The following is a 24,036-nucleotide window of genomic DNA, read 5'->3' as shown; positions in this document are numbered from 1 at the left end:
GAAACATGGGCTTCCACTACTTCTTTTTTTTTTTACATTTAATGCAATCTTTGCCATTGCAAAACATTTTGTTTTATCATGTACAAATACAGGTTTATCAGGCTTACCTCACAGAAATGTAGAACACAAGAGGAGAAAGAAGCAGATGAATTCAGCAGATTCTGAATAAACCCTCGAGGCATGTCAAATTTTCCTGACACGCACCATATGTCCAAATCTTTCATCAAGGCATACAGTATGAATGACAGGTAAAGACGATTCACCGCTCTGTTGTCTGCACTCTATAATGAAAAAAAAAAGGTCACAAGATGTATTATGGCTTTCTAATAATATATACACTGCTTATTGTTTATAAATTCTGTTTATTGGGTTTTGCATATACAATGAGCAATAACATCACACTAAAAGTAGAAAGTCAAATCAACAATGCACATATTAAAACACAATGACAAGTAGAAAGCCAAACAGCATAATAAAATCAGAGGCATGACAAAACTCTCCAACATGCTGCCCACCTATGTAGTTAAAGGAGAACTATGAGGTGAGTGAAAATCACTCAGCCTCATAGTTTGAGCCGACGTGTGACAATGAAACTGTCACACGTCAGCTCAACGGATCGGGAAGTGAGCGAACACATACCGTCGCTCGCTCACTTCTCGATCCTGTCCCTGCAGAGAGCCATGACTGTCACTCACGGCTCCCTGCAGGGATTCCCACCTCTCGATCCTGTCACAGCTCTTTGCCGTGACAGGGGGAGGGGCTGGATTCCCCTCTCCCCACTCCGATCTGCCAGCGCTGACTGGCGGAATGGACGGGGGAGGGGGCTAGATAGGCAGAGCCAGCTGTCACTCACGCAGCTGGGCGGATCCCGTCATCTATGTCGGGATCCGCTCCGGCTGCGGCGTCTCAGTATACTGAGCTTAGGGTAACGGGAGGACGCTAGTTTGTGTCCTCCCGTTACCCTAAGGAGAACTATGGGGGAAAACACTGACCCCATAGTTCTCCTTTAAGTCAGTGTCTGCATCCTACTGACAACAACCGTACCACAGTGTAGAGACGTGAGAAGAAACATAAGCATGTAACAAAAAAGCACATTAAAAATCTGAAAACAATACAAATCCAAGAGAGGGGCTTTTAAAGCTACACACCTACACACACGCACAAAAAAAAGTACCTTTTTTACACTTTGGCCTGAAACCTTACGTGCAAGAAAACTTTCTGGCACCCCTACATTTCCAGCCACTTTCTGATCCACTGGATCAAGCAGATTAAACTGAAAAAAGTACATTATTGTATTTAGTAAATAATACGATTATGATGAAACATGCAAAATTCATAGCAGGAACATTAAGAAATTAGATTATTGGAAAAAACTCACAAAATAAGAACAAATATATTCCTAAAGCAGACCGTTACTCACATTCAGTAAAAATCACATCAGCATGCAGCTCTGCATGTGGATATGAAATCATCTTACATTCAATAGTTAAACATATTTTCATTTTACTTACAATTACTGTTTTTCCGCTTCCTGGTCCTCTTGGGCATTAGTGATGTAATGTGCCCAAGTGTTGCATCCTGGGAAGGTTACATCACAGTGCATTGCTCAAATCTCATCAGTAATCCCATGAGATCTCAGGGAAAGGCATTTTGCTCCCCTGAGATGATGTGCATGGTCACATGTCCTAATCACATGTGCCAGAGATCCAGGAAGTAAAAGGGAGATATATTAATCTGCCCTTAGTGAAAATGGCCACTGAGAAGAATGAGGAGGAAAAGAAAAGTAAAGAATGCAAAGAATAAAAAGCCAGCAATTATCTAGAAGTATCTGTTTGTAGATTGTCATTACTAAAGGTGTCTTTGTTGTCATTTTAAAGATATTGATAAAGGTCCTGTTTAAAACTCAGAAACCCGATGCAAACCATTATTTTAAGTACTCACAAACATTTAATGCCTGGGCTGTGTAGGGCTGCCCATAGACAGGCAGCTCTTTCATAGGTATGACAGGAGATAAAAGGCACTCCACCACCTTTCTTCCTGTCAGCAGTAAACCTCATGTCACACAGTGAACGTTTTGCCCATTTTTATATAAAGCAATGTAGATGATCCTTCATTTAACATAGCGACTATTGTGCTGCATAATCTCTATGAACATTAGAGTCAACTGTATTGCCTGCAAAAAAACACTTTCTGTTTACTAAAAATGCAATGTTACTACTGAATTGGATGCTCAAGGGTCTACATCAAGTGCGGCCCCTGAGATGACCAAGAGGCCACACATAATATTCAGTGAATGTAATGCTACAGAAAACTCTGACACTACAGACATGTTACATGAGATGGTTAGAGACTGCGAACATTTTATAGGTGTAGTTGAAGACTGGGGACATACTTCAGAAGACCATCACAGACTTGAGACACATTGCATGACACTGTAAGAGATTACTTTAGGAATCAGTGCTTCCATGTTTGTGCTTCCAACAGCCCCCTTTTTTAAGCTGCATTTGATGTTTCTCTTAGCAGGATCCATTATACATAAAAGATTTGAAGGGAAAAAAACAAAAACATAAAAAGAAAAATGGTGTGAAAGAAATAAACCAAGCCATTTAATTACTATAATGCAGTCTGAAGATTAATTTACTTTTACTGATCCAAGTAAGTACCTAGGCAAGGAAAACACACACCAATGTCTGCAGGGGCCTCTAGGGCTACACAAGTGTTCCCAGGCTGCAGCGTGGGCACCAGGGCTCTAAATGTTTTTGCTAAGAGCTGTAGATTACCAAACTAGGATGCCGATTCTTGTGGGATTTATTGGATACGTCTGTATGAATGTGGCAGCATGCAACGTCTAACCATTTATCTAGTGATGCCAGAGTGCCCTGATGAAACTGTTCTTTTTTGAAGGACATTTCTCTGCCCCTCATGTGTGCCCCATCCAACATTCTTTACAGCTTGTATAATGGGGTGGTTTTTTTTTTCTACTGCTTCGGACCTCCATTTGTGAAGCATTTTGGATACATTTGGAATGCAGTTTGAATTGTAATCATTTGGAGCATTGTTTACTTGAATGTATTGCTACATTTGCTTTGCTATACATTTTGCTATAAGCAGCATTTATTATTTTGCCGTGTTTGTGTGCTGCATTTACTTGTGAATGCACAAAAAGTAAGTCAGAAGCAACTCAAACTGGACATAATCACAAGCCATCTTGGGTTTCACTTGCTTCTGAGTTTGACCACATGTACTCAAATACTTACAGTCTCTGCTATTTACATCCTACTATAGCTGCACTTCCCAATGCTTCTTCTATAACCATTGCACTTTATCACACAAAAAGTACACTGAATATAAACAAAACAAAAAATCCACCAGTATTGTGGTCATGAGAGACATGCGCTGATCAGTCTGCTGCTTCTCTTTTCAATGTCACAGGCTGGTGGAGGGACAAGACCTGTAAGTGTTTAACTGTGGCAGAAAAAGATCAGGTTTGCTGCCCTGTTAGACAGGACTGTGCTGTGTGGCAGAGCTTTGTAAATCTCACAACTATATGGAGAGAAATACAAATCATTGGCAGGTAAAACTACCTCCCTGTATTTTAACTGTGTATTTAACTGTTTGATTAGAGTTCAGTTTTAACCACTTGTGACATAAAGATACTGCATATTATACATTTTGTGAGATGAAATTCAGATTTAAGCATTTTAAATGCTTATCTGGTAAGATATACTAACTTTACTGAGGTTTTGGCTATTTTTTTTTTTAAACCTCTGTTATATTTCACTATGCTTTGGTCTGAGCAGATTTTGGACAATGTATTAATATAATCATGTGTTTTAGGGGTATTGTGTTTTTAAAGTTGTTTTAGTAAATCAATGTGCTTTACAACATGATATACAGTACATATATTTGCAAAATAGAAGCTTAAGAGGACGGTGCCATATTTCACCTGTCTAAAGTAAATCATCCAGTCTGGGTTGCACTGTGCTACCATGTCATACGGTGTCACCAAGTAGAGAAGATGTAGGTGGCTCTGAAGTACTAGGCCTTCTAGTCCTTTTCTAAGATCGCTGTATAGCACGTCACTGTAAGATAAATCAATGGAACCTACAAAATAATATAAACATTAAAGACATTAAATTGCTTTTATGGCTATAAAAGAATTGTCCATATTCAGCATGACATTGGTTACCTTTATATGTTGCTTGGCCAAGTCTTGTAACCTCCATCACAAGCTGATCTGACCCAGGACAGCTTTTGCTGCATATAAGGCCTTTGCTTGCTAATGTTTCTAGCGATTCCTTTGTTATGTCCGACAGTGATTTATCTTTACATAAATGTTTTTGCTGTAAACTGAATAAAGTGTAACACGCAAACTTGTAGATCTCCTCAGCTGTTCTTGCAATCTAAAAGATACAAAACACAAAATGTATAACATTTTTATTTATTGGGGTGCCAAAAAATGGCAGCAGGTGCTCTGAAGGAGTCCTGAAAGTGATGGTTTGACCCCCACAGAGCCCTGATCTCAACATCTAGTCTGTCTGGGATTACATGAAGGAGATAGAAGGATTTGAGGCAGCCTACATCCACAGAGGATCTGTGGTTAGTTCTCTAAGATGTTTGGAACAATCTACCTGCCGAGTGCCTTCAAAAACTGTGTGCAAGTGTACCTAGAAGAATTGATGCTGTTTTGAAGGCAAAGGGTGGTCACACCAAATATTGATTTGACCTGGATTTCTCTTCTGTACATTTACTTTCCATGTTGTTCATTGATGCAAATAAACTATTAACACTTTCTTTCTGAAAGCATCCTTACTTTACAGCGTTTTTTACACCTGCCTAAAACTTTTGCACAATACTGTATTTCAAATCCTCTCTATTAAATGGGTAACAGAAAAAAAAGTCAAACTCTTAAAATGTGTAATAGAGAAAAAACAAAACATAATCAAGTGTACACATAAATGAAGTAGACCCTCATAAATCGGTAACACCAAAATACACAATATGTATATTTGTTGGTTATTCCTTTATTTGCATTATTTTATTATTAAATAGATAATGGAATATAAAATACATAAAAGTCAAAAGCCGTGTAATAAATTGTTTTGTTTTTTTTAGATCTTGAACAAGGTGGAGAAGGGTTAGAACCTCTCTTGGATTTTTATTGCGGTCTGTGTTCTCGTTGGAGATTTCATGTCTTTTCTTGTCTTAAAAGTACCACATAAATCCCCCAGAAGTGAGGGGAGAATTTTCAACTTTCCTAGCTTTCACTAGAACAGATGTCACCTTTAGGCTGGGTTCACACCTAGGCGTATCGATTTGTATCGATTCGCGGTAAAAAAAACGTGCGACAAACACACGTTTCCGAGGGCTACTTGGCAGTATCCCAATGGAAACGCGCAACAAAAACGCCCCAAAGAAGCTCCTGTACTTCTTTGGGCGTAGGGCGTTTTGTAGCGCGTTCATACGGACTGTAATACGCCCAGGTGTGAACCATACCCATAGGAAATAATGGGATTTCGGTGTTTGAGCATTTTGCAGAGCGTTCGAAAGCGCTACAAAACGCCCAGGTGTGAACCAGGCCTTAGGGAATTTCCCACCATAGAATATTACCTTTAGTCCAATTAGTGAAAGCAGCAAGCTCTGAAATCCTTTTCCATCATCATGCATGAGGTTACTATAACAGTTCTCTGGTGGCTTGGTAACCAATTCCTGAACCTAAAAGGAGATATGTAGAAAGCAGAAAAAAAACAAATCAATTGTAGAGATAACATTAGAATTCATTAAATAAAAACCAAAATTTCTTCAAACTCACTCAAATGATGGATTACAATCTCAAAACAAATGAGTAAACCAAGCGCGAGATTGTAGTCCATCACGGGAGCGATCTTGGAGCAGTGGTTACTTTACAACACACACACACAGGGACCATAGGGAACAAAAATATCCACCTTCCAGGAGGCAGAACAGTGTCAGCACCAATTAAAAGATGATTTGAGGATCTACAGCCGAGTGATACACAAATAAGATACATTTTTGTTAACAGTTAAGGTACTTGAATGTATTTTTAAGTTTTAACTCCCGAGTTGAGTGTTACTTAAATACTGAATAATAAACTAGTATTTTGTATTCTCCTTTCGAGCCAGCAGCGCAAGCTTTGGGCTCTTTTTTTTGTATATATGTCTCCATTGTTTTAAATGGCCTGTTTGCAGAACTCAATAAGGCAAGCTAAAATTCAAATACACATGCAAATGAATCAGCGCAGTGACTCACTTTCTCTCTTCTCAACCATAGTCAGAGTGCCTGAAAGAAGATTACCACTGCAATGCTGTGTCTTTAGAAAACCTACAGAGCCCTGGGAATCCTTGGCCATCTACATTAAATCACACTAAGGCTAAAAGTAGATCAGTAGTTGATTTATAATTACAATCTAGAATTATAGGAATGCTGGCAGTATTCACAAGTGGCAAATTAGGAGAAATAATTTGCCACCTGTGAAAAATTTATTTTGTGCTGGTTAAGCTTTAGTTTGATACATGAATATCTATATCACTGATTCACAAATGTATGTATAGCCAAACCTGTTTGGATAGGGTAAGGGTTTAAATCTTTGTCAGTTTTTTTTCCCCCTTGCGGTCTGTGAAATATCCCTTCACATCCTGCTTGAAACACACAACAGGAAGCAAAAGGAAATTTCAACAGGGCAAGGGGAATTGCCCTCTTTGAAAAATTTCCCCTCGCCTACTGCTCTGGTGACAACTCTAAAATTATGTATTTCCCCATCACATTCTGTCTCAGTGACAGTGATTATTAGGACAAATAAATGGGGTGAATCTACCCAGGAGGGACATCCACAGCAAGAAAAACATGACAGGGGTTTTTATTAGGGCTGGTAATGATTAAAATTTTCCTGTTCGATTAATCGAAATTTTTTTTAATCGATTAATCGATTAATTTCGATTATAACGCACATACAGATCCAACTACATTGGCCTATACACATACAGCACAGCAATGAAGTAATAAAATGAACTAGGATCACACTAATCCAGCACGTTATTAATCTCACGTGCCCCACTCAATATGGCCGCCGCTTTAGTGGGGCAACTCAGAATAATAACGTGCTGGATTAGTGTGATCCTAGTTCATTTTATTACTTCATTGCTGTGCTGTATGTGTATAGGCCAATGCCAGGGATCCCAACCTGAAATAAGCAATTTCAGGGAGGTGTCCCTCTGTTTTAGGGAGGTGCCCTCTCCCCCCCCCCCCATCTGCGGAGGGGGAGTTAGGGGGGACTGGGAGAGAGCACCCCCCTGAAATGATGGCAGATCGCACAGGAAGCAATAGCTTCTTTGCTATCTGCAGACTTTTTTTTTTTTTAGTATTCTGCCAGTTGCAGCTGTCAGAATTAAAAAAAAAAAAAAGGCATAAGAATGCATAGCTACGGTAGATTCCTATTGGCTATTTCACTTTGCAATAGCCTATAGCAAACTAGCTATTGCACCCGCCCCCTACTGCTTTCAATCACCAGAAGAGGACCTGATAGAAAAAAAATCAGGTCCCCCTCTGCTGATTGACAGCAGCAGTGGGCGGGTGCATTAGCTAGTTTGCTATTGGCTATTGCAAAGTGCAATAGCCAATAGGAATCTAGCTATGCAATCGTATGCCTTTTTTTTTTTCTTTTCTGACTGACGGTCAGGCCGCGGCTCCCAATGTCAGAAAAAAAAACAAAATTAACGATCGCAGGGAAAGGTTTAATCTGTTCGATTGAGCAGATTAAACCATTCCGGTAAAAAGAGAGAGCAGATTAAACCACTCTCCCGGGTGGCCAGGGGAGTTAGGCTGTGTACTCACTGTGTACTCCATCGGGTAACGAAGGAAAGGGGGAGGAGCCCAGTGACGTCACGGACATCGACGTCACCGGAATCCTCCACCCTTCCCTTCGTTAGCCGACAGAGCCACTTGTGGAAGGGGGGAGGAGTCCGGTGACGTCGCGGACATCGACGGAAGACCTGGAAGCCGGCGGAGAGGTGAGTATGATTTTGATCGATAAAAAAAATTAACCATTAATCGAAGGATTAATCGTTAATTTCCACAGCCCTAGTTTTTATCCTTCCCTACTCTATTCAAAACAAAACGAAAAAAGTTATGACCATAAGCCCCCACAAAGAACTCCGCTTTGAATATAAAAAAGGTAACACAAGCCCATTTTATTAATTGAAAACAAAACGCAAAGATTTGAATCTAAGCTTGTGTGTGTGGCCACATAAATCTTACTAGTGGTTGTAACAAAAATTCTTAGTGATAACAGTTCGATACATTAGTCTTTCTGTATGTATGTTGGACTGTAGTGGGTGTATCTGGGAATGCCTCTCCTGCATTACAAACAGGTAGGAATTTCAGATCACGTGACAACTGAAAAGGGTACAAGGTGGACTTATACTGTACAGCTATTCCTGGATAAGAAACTGAAGCCTTGAACATGTAGATGGCAGTATAAAAGATAGGCTTTACAGTGCTGACCCATATATTCAAATTATTCAGATTACCATTTGTTTATCTTTGTCCTGTATAACAAGGATGCTCTCCCCGGCACTGTCAATTCCAGCTCGGCCAGCCCTGCCAATCATCTGTTTATACTGTGCTCTCTTCAGGAAATCTCTGGCAACATATGGTGCCCGTAAGATAACCCTGCAGAAGTCAAATCAAAGCGATTATATTAATACTGGAAATCTATACATATTTAATTATAATAAAAAACAACATCCATCATTGCTGATAATGGCACAACATAGAATTACTCATATATTGGTATAGGAGGTTGAGGATTTCTGCAGTATAATGCCTGCTTTTTTACAACTATGTCCAAAAGCGAAGATGACACAGGATATCAACATTAGAATGACTCTTAGAATGAGATCTAACTAATAAGGTCTTAGTAATGAAGCAATGCACAGAGCAATAGCAAGGTGTGTAACCCATAGCATCCAGAAGAGTCATATTAGTGAAACATTATTGCTGACTGGTTGCTGTAAGCACAATGCACAAATGCTTTGCACATTCACCCATGCTTCTTAAAACAAGACCAATAAAAAGCACTATTTTAAGGAACCCCGTTGTGAGGAAAGTATGGGGGCTGCCATTGCTGACCTCTCTGAGAATGCCACTTCCCTGGTTGTCAGGTTAATGATTTTGCTTTAATATTTCCTGACTGATCTTATAGCATGCTTATTTTAAGTCTGAAGCCAGGCACAGCCAGGTAACCAGCATTTGCAAAAAAAGGGTCAGCAATGGCAGTGATGGGGCCTTTTCATTATTCCACTGCCACCTCAGATGCTTTTTTTTTTTAAATAAAGTGAAGAAAATGTAATTAAAAGAAAAACATTTATAAATGTATCTATGTCCTTATCATTTTAAAATTGATTGAGCACTGTCCCTGAAGTGGAAGCCAAACCTACATAGGGTCCCTACATAGAGACCCTACATACACTGAGTGGCCAGATTATTATGACCACCTGACGTTGGTAGGCAAATTAGCTATAATTAGCTATAATTTCGCGCTGAAGTTGCTACAGGGCCAGACCATTATAAATAAGGAAGCAGGTTGTTTACCACAACAGTAGAAGTGAAGATATGGGTAAACAACGCGGTTTAACAGCCTTTGAACGTGGGGGGATTTTTGGCGCTCGGAGCCATAGAGCGAGTATCAGAAAAACAGCAGAATTCGTTAAATGCTCAAGAGCAGCTGTTAAACTGTTTAAAGACTGGACTGTCAGCCGAAAATCTGGGTCTGAACGTGCGAATTGTGGCCGTCAGCGACTAGTCAATGTTAGGGCAGAACGGAGAGTGGCAAGACTGGTACAAGACAACAGAAGGGCAACAGTGCAGTGTCAGATTCCTCGCATCACCTTTCAACATCTCGTGGAGTCACGGGGCGGCCCAACGAAGTCATCTCGTGGAGTCATCTCGTGGCCCAACGAAGTACTGATGGGGTGGTCATAATAATCTGGCCATATATATGGCCCATATATGCTTTAACCACTCTTTCCGCCATGGTTATATTTAGGGATGCACTGACACTGTTTTTTCGGTATCGAGTACCGATATTTATATTCTGGTACGAGTACCGATACCAGTACTTCCGCAAGCATGGAGTTTGCTTCCCGAGCAAACAAGAAGCCAGCCGGAGTGTAATGACACGCCCGCCGCCCAGCTTCTTGATTACCTGGGAAGCATGTGTTCTGCCGAAATCTCTGACCCGTTGAGATCTCCGACTGGTGACGTCACATATGGTGACACGCCAGTAGCAGATTTAGACCAGATGAAGCTAGTGCGCGTGCTAGAATCCTCATTGGGTTATCGACCTCCCGTCACTGCGCCTGAGCGGCTTTACAATTCCCATCAAGTTCTCTGACCCAGTCAATGCGCCCACCCGATGGCAGAACATCTAATCTCTCAGCATAACGCTATTTAGATGACTTAATTCTGCTGCGTGGTGACCACGCAGGCGCACTGACGGGGATGGAGAACTTGATGGGGATTGTGAAGTTCAATAACTCGATGAAGATTCTGACAGAGGCACGGCTGGCACATGCGCACCAGAGACATCTGGTCTAAATCTCCTACTGGCAAGGGACTAGACCCAAAGCCACCAGTCAGAGATCTCGACGTGTCAGTGCTTTCGACAGAATACTGGATCCATACTGTGTGGCCAGCACGACGCAGATTGGCCGGCATGCCAGCTTCCCAGCCAATCAGTATAGAGTTAACTTACTGGCCAATCAGGAAGCCGGGTGGCGGGTAATGACCTGGCTTCCTGATTGGCCGGGAAGCCAGCTCCATGTTCCCTCATGGCACTGCCGGTCAGACGAAATCTCCCTCTGACCAGAAGTTCCGGTGACGGGGGCAGTAATGATGTATCCCTAGTTACATTTCAGAAAAAAATATCACAATCTTGGATATTTATCCAAACTGTGGTTACGGTTAAGAGGATGACCACACAGATGGTACCAGTGGGTTGCATGCAACTTCAGCCTACCAGCGGGTATATGGTTTAATATTTTGGAACATTAAATTGATTCCTATTGAGACATGGCTGTAATGAATACAATGTTTAATGAACTGACCTTCTAGCTGGCAGATTGACTCCCGCTGCCAGAGTGGAAGTGCATGTAAGAAGACAGAGGACTCCATCCGAATAGGCCTCCTCCACCAACTTCCTCTCATCACTGGTCAGTCCACTGTGATGGTAAGCGATGCCAAAGGGAACTGTTCTTTTTAGCACAGAGCACAATGTGCCATTGCCTGTGTTCTTTAGGTTCTCAATAAGGAACTTCTTCTCAGCTTCTCTGTGACCCAAGTACGCTCTTAAGCATACAAAAATGAAGGTGTCATTTTTAGTATCATCTTATGACATGCTGGGTAAAATATATGAATGCACAGAATTATAAAATAAAGGCTAGAAATGGTTTAAAATGTATTTGCCATTTGTAATAAAGTAAAAATCCTAAATTTAAAAAAAAGGAAAGTCAGTGTTGGAAGGATACACATGTAACAGAGATCCACTAGATGTAAACGATCTTATGTGGTAATGCTTTAGAACTATTTCTATGTCAAATTTGTAATTATTTTGGTACATGGAGAAAGTCACATATGCTTATTACAGATGGGCTCCTGTTCTGTCACCATACACAATGGTCTGAATGCACACACTGTGTACAAGTACCTGCGTATACCTACATACAGCCCCTGACTTCTATGGAAGGCTGTACGCAACACCTACGTCCCCTTAGCAGAGGATAATACGCCGGTATTTAGATTTTATGGGCTCAGCCGACCATGTCCTTACTGTTTCTTCTCATGATGCAAGTCTATGATTCGTCTGACCCATTTTAAACAATGAAGTTCCTGTGTTACTGATATCTTACAGTCTACATCTGGGTAAATATTAACCCCCCCCCAAACACAACATTCAACTGAAATGGTAGGTCCACTGTTTTTTTCATAATCTGCAACTATGCACAGCATATGTGTACATTATTGCAAACTCACCTCCTTCTTTGCCATTCTTTAGCACCGATAGTTCAGAGTTGATCCTTGCTGCTCTATCCGCTGTTGCAATCTGCTCCCTCATTTTTCCAGGTTAGCTTTCCACTTCTTTGGCCATTGGGTGCCACTGGTGATGTAACTTCTGCAGCAGCGTGCAGGAATAACATTGTCTTGGCACCTGGCTATTTTTGCTATGTTACAGATGCCAGGAGTGAGCTACAAATATATACTGTATGTGCTTCAATCAATGCATGCTATATTGATATGCTGGGTCCTCTTGCTGCATATCAATATAGCATGCAGATCTTCCTCTGACAGTGGGCAGCCTTGCTTGATGCAGAGATGATGATGTCAGAACTGCTCTATACATCATTATACTGTAAATGAAGGGCACTGAGGTGATGCCCTGAACTCACAGTACTGTTTCTCCTGGTTATCTCAGAAGACCGAGGACATCTTGTGGTGAAAACTACCCATTGGAGCTGACAACATAAAGGGTTATTCACAAAAGGGTGAAGAGTTTGGAGAAGGCAGGAGAAGTGAACAATCTAGGACAACATAGCTGATCTGGAAAGTGAGCTGAATTGGAGAATTTTTCCAAATCAGCTATGCTGTCCTAGATTGTTCACTTCTCCTGCCTTCTCCAAACTCTTCACCCTTTAGTGAATAACCCTGATAGTGTCTCTGCTTAACTAAATTTGTTGCAGTGTTGCCAACCCTGCCCAGTTTTCCTTTGCTGGACTACAGAACACCTTTCCCTTTCCTCATCTCATATAACATATGGGAGTTGTGTTCTTATAGTCCAAGTAAAGACCTGGGCAGAGTTAATAACCCTGCTTGGAAATACATTGCAGAAGAACAAACAGAAAATTAAGAGCTTACTAAATTTATGGCAGGGTTAATGGGTATATTTCTGTACCTGCAGTGTTTTCAAAGGGAGAAAACATGGTAAAAAACGTGCATGTGTTGCATAAGTGTATTGCATATGTTTTTTCTTTGTAATTGCTTTTATCACATTTAGCCCAGACACTTTATTCTGTGATACTTTTAACAGTTGTTAAGCAGTTAGGCAGAGTCACTGTTGCTAGTCAAATAGGCCTCTAGTGTCTAATCTACAAGTTTTTACAGCTAATAAAATCAAGGAATTAAAGAATAAAGCTCAACTCCAGGAATATATAAAAGAAACAGATTAACGAGGCTCTGTATAAAAGTGTATGCAAAGCCAAAACGGCTTTTTGTGCTATAGATTTTAGAGTAGGAAAGGGTTAAAAATATTGGCACCTTAGCCAGATAATGCTCAACTTTGCACAGAAAATGTTTACAATTACAAATGTTTAGACATTCTCATGTTTCTGACTTTTGTTTGTATTGTATGACACAAAAAAGTGGAGAAAAAAAAAAAAAAGCCAAATCTGACACATTCAACTGAAATCAGTCGCTTCCTGTAACCATCAATTCAGTTTCGCCAACTGCTCCAGGTCTCTCAGATTGGAAGGGTTCCTTTTCCCAACTGCTGTTTTGAGATCTCTCCAAGGGTGCTCTATGGGATTCAGATCTGGATTCATTGCTGGCCGGTCCAGTACTCTCCAGTGCTTTGTCTGAAACCATTTCTGGGTGCTTTTTGATGTGTGCTGTAGGTCATTGACCTGCTGTAAGACCCATGACCTCTGATGGAGACCCAACTTTCTAACACTGGGCCCTACATTGCACCCCAGATTTTTTTGGTAGTCTTCAGATTTCATAATGCCATGCACACAGTCAAGCCATCCAGTGCCTGAAGCAGCAAAGCAACCCCAAAACATCAGTGAACCTCCACCATGTATGACTGTAGGGACTGTACATTTTTTTCTTTAAAGGCCTCATTTCTTTTTCTGAAAACAGTAGAATGGTGGGCTTTACCAAAAAGCTGTAATTTTGTTTCGTCTGTCCACAGCACATTCCACATACTTGAGGATTTTGGCTTCCTCAGGTAAGTTTTGGCAAACTCCAATCTGACTTTTTTATGTTTGTGTCAGCAGTGGAGTCCTCCTACACTAGCGTCCCTTTCATTCAGATGTTGACGTATAGTACGATCTGACACAGTTGTACCCTGTGCCTGAAGGTCAGCTTGAATTTGTCTGGAAGTTGATCGAGGGTCTTTATCCACCATTCCAACAATCCTTCGTTGCAATCCTTGATCAATTGTTCTCCTTTGTCCACGTCCAGGGAGATTAGCTACAGTGCCATGGGCTGTAAACTTCTTGACAATGTTGAACACAGGAACATAAAGATCTCTGGAGATGGACTTGTAACCTTGAGATTGTCCATGCTTGTCCACAATTTTTGTTCTCAAATCCTCAGACAATTCTTTCCTGCTCTTTCTCTTCTCCATGCTCCATGTGGCACACAGACGCGAACAACAGAAAGGTTATGTCAAGTTTTTCACAATTTTAACTGGTTGCTGGTGTGCATTTCTATACTGTCAGCACCTGTTAATTGATACAGGTGAGTTTAATTACAAATTACAGGAGCATTACAAACTTGGAATGCAATTATTTCTTGCAATTTGGAGAAGGTGCCAATAATTTTGTCCAGTCCATTTTTGGAGTTCTGCGTAGAATGTGTCAGGTTTGTTTGTTTTTTTCTTTCTACTTTTTTATGTCATACCAATACAAACAAAAGAAAGCATTATCTGACACAAATGCAGGGGTGCCAATATTTTCGGCCACAACTGTACACCTGGTTTTCAGCTGTCTTTGTCCAGTTGATAAGATTTGCCTTCACTTTTCCCAACAGAAAGGAAATCTTTTCAAAGCAAAAGGAAATTCTTAAACAGTTAATACTGGAAAACGTTTTCTCTTTGGAAGATTTACCCTCATCTCCTGTTCTGGTAAATCTCTAAATTAAAGAACATCTTTGTGCCAGCTTCTGCTGTAAATATCCTGAATCTGTCTTCTTCTGTGTCCCAGGAAAGTAATGCTGATGCATTAGGCAGGTTAGTGGGAGTAGGGTCTGCTTTTACATAGAACAGTCCTAATATGAAGAAAGATTTTGTCTTACTTGTTGAGGTATTTACAGATCATCTCTGCAACATTTTCACAATTCTTTTTGGTAGGGCAGAAGACCAAACAGGAATGATTAGGAATGACTTCGGTCACCAGTGCGATGATGTGATCGGGATCTAGTCTTAGCATATTACTTGAATACTAAAATTAAAATGAATAAACATAAATGAGAACACGGTTACTGCTGTTAATATGCCACGTATTACTGTTTTGAATGAAAAAATTAGGTTATTTCTACTCAATTAAAATGTCACAATATTTTCCAAATTTGATCTCGAAAAAATTAACGTCCTGTATATGTGTGCAGTGTCTACAAATGTTATAGGATCTGTGTTGTGTACATTCTGTGCCTTCTATGCTGCGTTTGCAGTCTATGCAATGACCACACTATGATATGCATGTGGTGCTTGCTGTGCAGCGCTTGCATTGTGCTGTGTATGATTTGTACTTGGTGTTCGTTGTTGAGTGTGCCATTTGTGCTCTGTCCTATGTCCAGTCGACTGTGCCATTTGTGCTCTGTCCAGTGTCCAGTTGAGTGTGCCATTTGTGCTCTGTCCTATGTCCATATAGTGCTGTAACTGGGCCCACTCGCACCAACTTCAAATTTACCTTTATACTTTACCTTGTAGTTAAGAGGACGTGATAATGTCAGGTTATTTTCAGCCTTATTGTCAACCGCATAAATACAATCTTTCAGTTTAACATATTCCTTTAGTTCCACCTGGAACATAGAGAAAAAGAAAAGGTTTGAATTTAATACATTTTCTGTCACAAAAACTCTAAATTATTATTTTACAAATAAAAGTACATTTCTTTCTACTGCCTAAAGTCTGTGACCTTTCTTTCACTTCTATAAAAAACTCCTGACCTAGTAAGTCTCTTTTTCTTACCGCAAATAAAAGTGTTTTCTTATTCTACACACAAGACATTTGAATACTTTGTTGTTTGGTTGGAAGGGTTATAGCAACAGGTTGAGCATATAGAATAAACAGTTTGGATTTTCCATTGGAATGTACAATACTAAGTAATAATCTAAAAATCCAATTTTGTGTAACTCTTCTCTAAAGTATTTTCGCAATATCAGTTTTTAAGAAATACTAGTCAAGTTTGATTACGCAGCTTCTAGAAACATACATGTTTACTATACTGATAGCAGATTATAGATACCCAAAGAGACAATCTCAAGTCTAACTAGCCCGCACATGATCATGACTTTAAAACAGGGGTTCTGAATCATTTTTAATCCCAGAATCCAAGAACCGTACTGGAACCCAAGAAAGGAATCATTACAATAATGTCAGCAAAGCCTGGGACTATTTTTTACACTTTTATCCAACAGAAATGAACACACTCTGTGATGCATTAACCACTTCGTTTATAGGCTACATCACAAGGGTATACAATTTAAAACATAAATAATGCCCGTGACCCAATTTGGGTGCTATCCCATAGTTTAAGTGGCTTAAAGGACCAATCAGGTGAGTTAGAAAACCCATTGGGATGATTAATGTTCCCTGTGTGATAAGGAGCCGGTCTGAAAATTTGCGGCTAAACAGCCCCAGCATCAAATCAGATACAGGCGCTGTTTGGGTATTCAGCAGCCGCTGGAGCCATGGCTGCTGAATACAATACAATATCCAGTAGCAGGGATTAGCATGAATTAGGGAATCTCTTGGGCTGATGGCCATGCATTGTTATATTGTATTTGTTCAACCTGCGGGCGGAACAAAAAAAAAGTATCAGGGATTCCTCCATCCATGCTAAACAGTGTGGATGGATGAAGCTCCCACTGGACCACTGTACTCTGACAGCAGCGTGTGTGCCACTGTCTGAATAACGCAACAGAGACGATAGCTGCACGGCTGCCTTCTCTGTTTGCCCCAAAATTTTCAGAGTGGCTCCATCAATTTTCTGATTGAAGGATACCAGATAGAAGGGTGTTGACAGGGCCACCCACTGAACGAATATCACAGTCCACAGATGTTGCTTGTAGCAGAGCACTTGAAAGTAACTAATCAGTGGCCTTAGCCCATACTTAGCGTAATCTACACACTACTTCTATACCCTCTCCAGTCTGTATTGGTAGGATGTACTCTTTAATGAACAGGAGAGAGTAGAAACTTACAGGTCTGAAGGTGTCTGTGTAATATTCCGCCTTTAGGAACTGTTTCAGTTCATCGACATTGTTTAAGGTTGCGCTCATTCCAATAATTTGGGTGTTTTCTGTACATAAAACATAAAGATAGTTCTAAAATGAAATAATCAGATCACAACTTTGTCGTTTAATTGACAATAATTTTGCAAGTAAGTTTCTACAAGGAAGCACAACAAGTTAATTTTGTAAACACATTACACAACCCTCACTCTCATAACAGTTACCAAATCACTATGCTTGTTTTTCAAAAACCATTACTATAAATTTCAAGTGTATATAAATCAAAGAAGAAACATGTAATACATTGCAGCTTACTACTCCTTAGATGTCGTGGCTGCATTTATTTTTTTATTTTTTTTTCAGGCTGAGAACAATATCTGTAAGTATCACAAACGACCTTTTGTTCCTATCCTTGCAACATTTGTGCACTGAACTGAATCTCAAACATTATCAGCTTTCCCAGTTCTCTTCTGTGAACTATAAACACCTCTACCTATAATATAGAGCTGATGAGAGGTAGCCAACAGTGAGGCTCCAAAGATACAGCTCTGTGAGTAAACGTGGTCACCGTAGGGCAAGAACTGTGTTACTGGCATTATCACCATTCAAAAAGAAAAAGGGGAAAAAAAAAAAAAAAAAGCCTGAAAATGAAAACAAATGCTTCTACCACATCTAAGGACTGGTAAGCTGTAATACATAACAGATACGCATACAGGTGTGCTTTAGGGGATTCTTCTTTGTTTATGCACTCACCACTAGACTCAATTCCACCCCACCTTGAAGAAGATGCATATTATTATTATTAAACCAGAACTCCGGGCATGGATTCCAGGCACAAATTTGATTAACACTTACAGTGGGGCTACCTCTGGACTGCAAGGGTTAACTGCTCGTTTTTGTCTAGGTGCTAAGTTATACTCACCCGAACCTCGGAGCCGACCGGCTGTGAAAGCGCTACCTAATGCCTGTATCCTTCTATGTTCCAGCGATGGTATGTCCCCCAGCATCCTCACGTCCTATACACAGTGTATAAAACATGACGACTCAGGGACCTTAGACTGCTGCAGTGGAGGGGGAGCAAGGTTGCCCCACTGCAAGGGTTAATAAAATTTGTGCCTGGAGTTCTAATTATATAATTATTAATTACATGGTGAGATACAAAAGCAATTTTTGCAACTAAGTTTGATACCATTTGGTGCATAAAACTCACACTGAACACAGAGAAATGCTAAAAATAAATAAGTAATCTGACAACATGCAACCTAAAACAGTTACTTAAAATATCAAAATAATAGCTAGTGTAGACTGCAGCAAAAAAGTACAAAGACTTCCACACCAAAAATTACCATTTATTTTAGGTGAAAGGTGGCTAGACTATATGGTGCTTTTAGCCACACTTATATCTGGAGCTGAATGTGAATATCTGGCACAGTGATGTTTACTTAGCAGTCTCTTCGGACTTGCATCTCATCCTGTATCGCCATTTTCAAAAGAGAAGCCTCCCAAACGTTGATCTGCTGGGCAGTGAAAGCAAAACATGGGAGAACACAGCTGGGGATGGATTACAATCCTGGGTAGGATTCTCATTTAAAGGGCCAGCCCACCCAAAAGTAATATATGAATTATAGGTGGATCATGGTTAATTTCTTATAGGTGGTGCTGATCTCTCTGCCATAATTCCCTGATATTGTCTACTTGGAGGTATTCAGTAATACAGACTTCAACAAAGATAGTAATGCCTCAACATATTGGATGCAGCAGGTGTGCAAACCTAGGAGCTCAAATGTAGAGATCTCACAATAAGCCGTTTACATATAGACCTCAGCTTGTATAAGAGCAATGTGTAAAGCACGCTTTTACAAAGCCACTGCAAAGCTTTCAGGCTTTTAACCCTTTTGCTGCCAAGCCCTCCAAAACGATTTTAACCTCAGATGGCCACACCATTTTTGCAATTTTTCCCATTGTTTTGATTTTCTATTGCTGCGTTGCTAGCGTTTGTAAAAGACCCCCCTCCCCCCAAACCATATCTTTTATGAAAGCACAGGCCCGGTAGACTAAAAAGATGGTGCTACTAATTTTGTAGGTCCTGTGATCATTGCGCACAATTACAATAAAAAAGCACAGTAAAATTAGTATCAGTGCACAAAAAAAAGAAAAAATAACTTTTCCGACTAAATCTAAAAGATAAAAACTGTATTGAGTTAATAAATAACAAAAAGTTGTAAATTTTAAATTTAGCTTTTTTGCGAAACGGTAAAAAAAAAAAAAGTAACACAAAACTGTAAATAAGCAACCTATGTTAAAAATCGTTTGTGCGCTGTGTTGGCGCGTGTGTTGTGAAAAAATGATCCAGGTGTACATTTACAATGCATCACAATGCTTTGCCATGCACTGCCACAGTTAAATTGTTATTAAAATAAAATCAAGCACTGCGATACGTTCTAACAACGCACTGCAGCACATGTGCATTGCATACACCACAATATAGTGCACACTGTTGCACGTATATGTTATCTGTGTGTGCGTGGGGTTGCATTTTATTTTTTATTAATGTAATTTTGTTATTTCTGTTGGGGGGGCTTTAGGGAAATATCAGGAGTCTAAACAGATCCCTGACATTTCCTTTTTTAAATAGAAAAAGAAATTGAGGACACAGAGTCTTTAATCTCTTTTTTGCAGCATCAGCACTCAATGAATGGAAAGCTCTCAGTACAGAGGCTTCCCGTTCATTCAGAAACTGGTGATGGTAAAATATTTGCTATCATCCAGTTATGAATGGGTAGAAGCCTCTGTAGTCAGTGCTTTTCGCATTGAGAAACTCATGAATGAACAGGAAGTGATGTAAAACACTCCCTGTTCATTCATAACTGGGCACACGCTGTGTCCCCAGATGTTTACAAACACTGGGGTGATCAGCTGATCACTCCAGTGTTTGCTCTGCACACAGAGGATCAGTAAGGATCACAGATCGGGACTGCACAGAGGAGCTGTGATCCTGAAATTGACAGGATGACAGCTCCTCCTTGCGGCCCTACAATTTCAGGAAAGCAGCCAGTTAACTTTTCTCTGCAGTGCCACCATCTGTATTTCTTTCATGACAAATTTATTTAAAGCATGTATTCTTTAAATGGCCTGTTTATGTAAAAAACTTCAACATATAAATATGATTATGAATATAACTTACCACTGGTGTAGAGAATTTTAGCCAGAGTAATTTCTAAAATTGCACCTCTGCTCCCCTCATTCAGCATATGCAACTATTGGATAATTGGAAAGACATGATCATTAGACTTGCAAATAGAAATCGATAACCAACACCTTAGTTGGGTAGAGCAATTTGAACACTAAGAACGAAGCATTCTCATTTAAATCAGTAAATGTTCAGGAACAACTGACTTTGTCGGTTGCTTCCATGCATTATGTTAGAAAAAAGCAGCCTAGACAGGGCTTATTACCCTTGCACCAATGGTCAAACAAAGCATTGGCAGTTAAAGAGGAACTTCACCTGTCTTTCTTTTTTTTTTTTTAATCAGCTCTTAACTTGTTTCTTAATTATCCTTCATGAACATACTCATACTCAACAGAGATGCTCAGGAAGCGAGAGTGATGTTAATTAGAGCGGTGGTCAGTGGGGCGTGCTAGACCCCTGCAGGAGAGCCAGGGGAAGGTGGGGAGGTGGTTGGGTGAGGGTCGAGGTCCAACATTCATATGTGCTGGCAGCACAGTTTTTGCTTGCAGTTCTTGGCTGCACTACTTGGGTGGCCGCAAAGCATGCAGACACGTGGGACAGGAAGTGCCAGCAAGGACAGAGGAGTCAGCGCTGGATCGGAGACCCGCAGCAGCAATGGAGAGAAGGCTGAAAAGGACAGGAAAGAAGAGGAAGATCGGATTAAGAGACATCATTTAAGGTAAGTGCTGACATTAACATTGGGGGGAGGGAATTTTTTTTTTTTCTTTAATGTCACTTTAAACGTAGGTTCAAGCACTTTTTGCTGCCTATCACCAAGCTTAAAGGTTACTAAATAGTAAATGAGGCAGAAAGAGTCTATACATTATATAATGAAAATATTCTGAAAGGAGGACTATGAGGTGAGTGCTTTTCACTCACCTCATAGTTCTAGCCGACCTGCGACAATGAGACTGTCACAGGTCGGCTCAGTAGATCGGCAGGTGAGCTCACTTCACGATCCTGTCACGGCTCTCTGCTGTGACAGGGGAGGGGCTGGATCCCCCCTCCCCGCTCCTCCAGCGCTGACTGGCGGAACGGACAGGGGAGGGGGCGGGTACAGCTGGCTCTGCCTCTGGATAGGCAGAGCCAGCTCTCACTCACGCAGCTGGGCGGATCCAGACATAATTGTCGGGATCCGCTTCAGCTTCTCAGTATACCGCCAGCTGTAGCTCACGGTATATTGAGCTTAGGGTGACGGGAGGACACTAGTTTGTGTCCTCCCGTTACCCCAAGGAGAACTATGGGGAAAAGCCTTAACCCCATAGTTCTCCTTTAAAAGCCGGAAACTAATACATAGAGTACTACATGTCATTGTGATTCTATAACACAGCAATTGAACAAATAATAAAAAATGAGTGAAACAAAAGTTTATTTCCACTTCCGCAGCCAAATATGTTATATTTGTTACATGTTCTAATTCACATAGCATAAGCTAAAAACATATTTAAAAAATGCATCTTGCAGTTTAAATTGTGTTTACTTGGAGAGAAAAATAATCCTTAAATTTCAGTCCTAAGTCTTTCTATAGGAACAGGACACTGTGAAGGTGCTCAGAAAAACCCGGAATCAGCCATCTTCCTAGCTGCAACAAAACATCTAAAAAAGGTAAGAATTTTTTTTCAATAGTTATGTTTTTGATGCTGCTTAAATGGGAAAACATGACACATACAAAGAGGGGTTTTCTCAAAATTTTACGACAAAAGTGGAAATATGCTTTAAGAACCCTATCCAAGATTTATAGAACTAACTATACACTGTTTGAATGATGACACATCAGAGCACAAAATGTATTACCTCATCAACAACAACCAGGCCCAAATCACTGATTCGCCCAGTTTCAATCAACGAATTCACAAGACTGTGACCTTTTTCTATGGTTGCAATGTACAGAGAATTTTTTGCTCTTCGTTTGATTGGAGGAAATCTTCCTTTGCTCCCCGCATACTCCTCTATCAAAAATTCCAACTGCACTCCAAAGCCAGATAAGCCACGTACCTGAAAAAAAATGTAAACAAAAATAAAAAATAAATGAACAGGTATTTTCAGATACATTGCTTTCATTAGGTCAAATAAAATGTAGGTCTTCAGTTTAAAGAAATCAACTGTAGAATGCTAAACTTAATTATCTCGCAATAGTAAACCTGATGGGCACTGTGTCCGTGCCCAACAAACTTTTAAAGAGGCAACAGGGTCCACACTCTGTGTGCTTACTATTTTCCACAACAACTACTTTGGCACATCGGCAACTGGAGATTAACTGATGTACAAAGATCAAGATCTGACCTATTATATCCAAAACTATCTGCCCCACCTTGTGCCATACCAAATCTACCTTTTTAAACTTTGGCATAAACTCACCAAGATCAGTGCACAAGGTACTGTTTGATATGATAACGAAAGGAATAGCAAGCGTCAAAGCTGAACTCCAGGATAAGCAAATACTATACAGCTATTCCTCACTCAACTACCTACCTGTTTAGCGACCGCTTGCACTTACGACCAGCTCTCCGACAGTATGTGTGGCAATGTGGCAGCGGCAGTGTGGCGTCTCACCGACTGCATCTTTCATACAGTACTGTACTCCCTTCTCTGCTACTATTCTCGGTAAGTATTGTATTTAAAGAATTACAGTACATCACCAACACTACTGTACTAATACAGTACAGTACTGTATACAGTTCCTCGCTTAACTACCTAGTCGTAGGAACGGAACTTGGTCATTAAGTGAGGAATTGCTGTATTGTCTCAATACAAGAGGCTTGTGTATTCTTACTTTAATCTTGGTGAGCTTCATTTTGTTCTTCCAGATCTGTGTGGTAATGCATTGAGAAATGTTGTCTCTCTGTACGAGCTTCCTGTAATAAAAACCGGTCACTCTTTGCTCTCTCAACTTGTGCAGGGTGATTGGTCTTGTATTTGCCCCCTCCTGTCGTTTTCTGCAGGCAGCTTGTAGTGGGTGGACCTGCGCACAGGTTATGTGCAGCCCAGTGATTATGTCACCACCATTTTTACAAGATAATAAGTGGGATGGCAAAAGGCATTTGGTGCACACAGTGCTTTATTGTATGCTTTTTTGGTTATATAGGAATATATATTTAAATAGAGGTTTTTGTGCCTGGAGTTCAGCTTTAAAAGTATGCCTGTCACTAGAGACAGGTATTCTTGTGGGAGACCTTGCAGGTCTCCTTCTGGAAATGCCAGCTGCCCATCTGCCCATCAGCTGCCCATCAGTAAATCTGCGCCATGAATTCAGAACCAACCTGCACACTAGCTTGTGTGTTTATTGCTGTTTAGATGTAAATAAGCCAGGCAATTAACATTTTCAGGTGATATCAGCATGACAGCACATTTGCATCTCTTAAGACAGGTTTCCTGCCTAATGTGCAATCTTCTTATGCTTCCTTATAAAGCTATCAAAGCAGGTGCCTTCATTGCAGTATAATAAAATGGCAGCATGGTATTATATAAAAACATAAAAATAGTCCTAAAAATAAATCAAGTTTATCTTTTGATTACAAACTTAGTATTAAAAGAGGATTCTACAATTATATATATGGCTCCAT

The 24,036-nt window shown here is 40.3% G+C and overlaps 1 protein-coding gene across 1 annotated transcript in view; it reads right to left on the bottom strand.

Annotated features, from left to right (window-relative positions):
• HELQ (helicase, POLQ-like) overlaps positions 1 to 24,036 on the bottom strand; it is a 37,353-nt gene that overhangs the window by 6,008 nt on the left and 7,309 nt on the right. The window contains exons 4-15 of the mRNA XM_018565985.1: positions 22,268 to 22,468; positions 20,429 to 20,501; positions 17,215 to 17,312; positions 15,712 to 15,810; positions 15,085 to 15,230; positions 11,124 to 11,363; positions 8,547 to 8,688; positions 5,611 to 5,715; positions 4,190 to 4,403; positions 3,947 to 4,104; positions 1,175 to 1,273; positions 108 to 281 (exon numbers count right to left, since the gene is read on the bottom strand). Coding sequence (XP_018421487.1) covers positions 108 to 281; positions 1,175 to 1,273; positions 3,947 to 4,104; positions 4,190 to 4,403; positions 5,611 to 5,715; positions 8,547 to 8,688; positions 11,124 to 11,363; positions 15,085 to 15,230; positions 15,712 to 15,810; positions 17,215 to 17,312; positions 20,429 to 20,501; positions 22,268 to 22,468 — 1,749 coding nt within the window. The remainder of the gene's footprint in view (positions 1 to 107; positions 282 to 1,174; positions 1,274 to 3,946; positions 4,105 to 4,189; positions 4,404 to 5,610; positions 5,716 to 8,546; positions 8,689 to 11,123; positions 11,364 to 15,084; positions 15,231 to 15,711; positions 15,811 to 17,214; positions 17,313 to 20,428; positions 20,502 to 22,267; positions 22,469 to 24,036) is intronic.

The sequence above is a fragment of the Nanorana parkeri genome, unplaced genomic scaffold (genome assembly GCF_000935625.1).
Source record: "Nanorana parkeri isolate BGI_ZX_2015 unplaced genomic scaffold, ASM93562v1 scaffold906, whole genome shotgun sequence".
In the NCBI taxonomy this organism is placed as follows: Eukaryota; Metazoa; Chordata; class Amphibia; order Anura; family Dicroglossidae; genus Nanorana; species Nanorana parkeri.
Note: the sequence above shows the minus strand (reverse complement) of the source record. Positions and strands in the feature narration are given on the sequence as shown.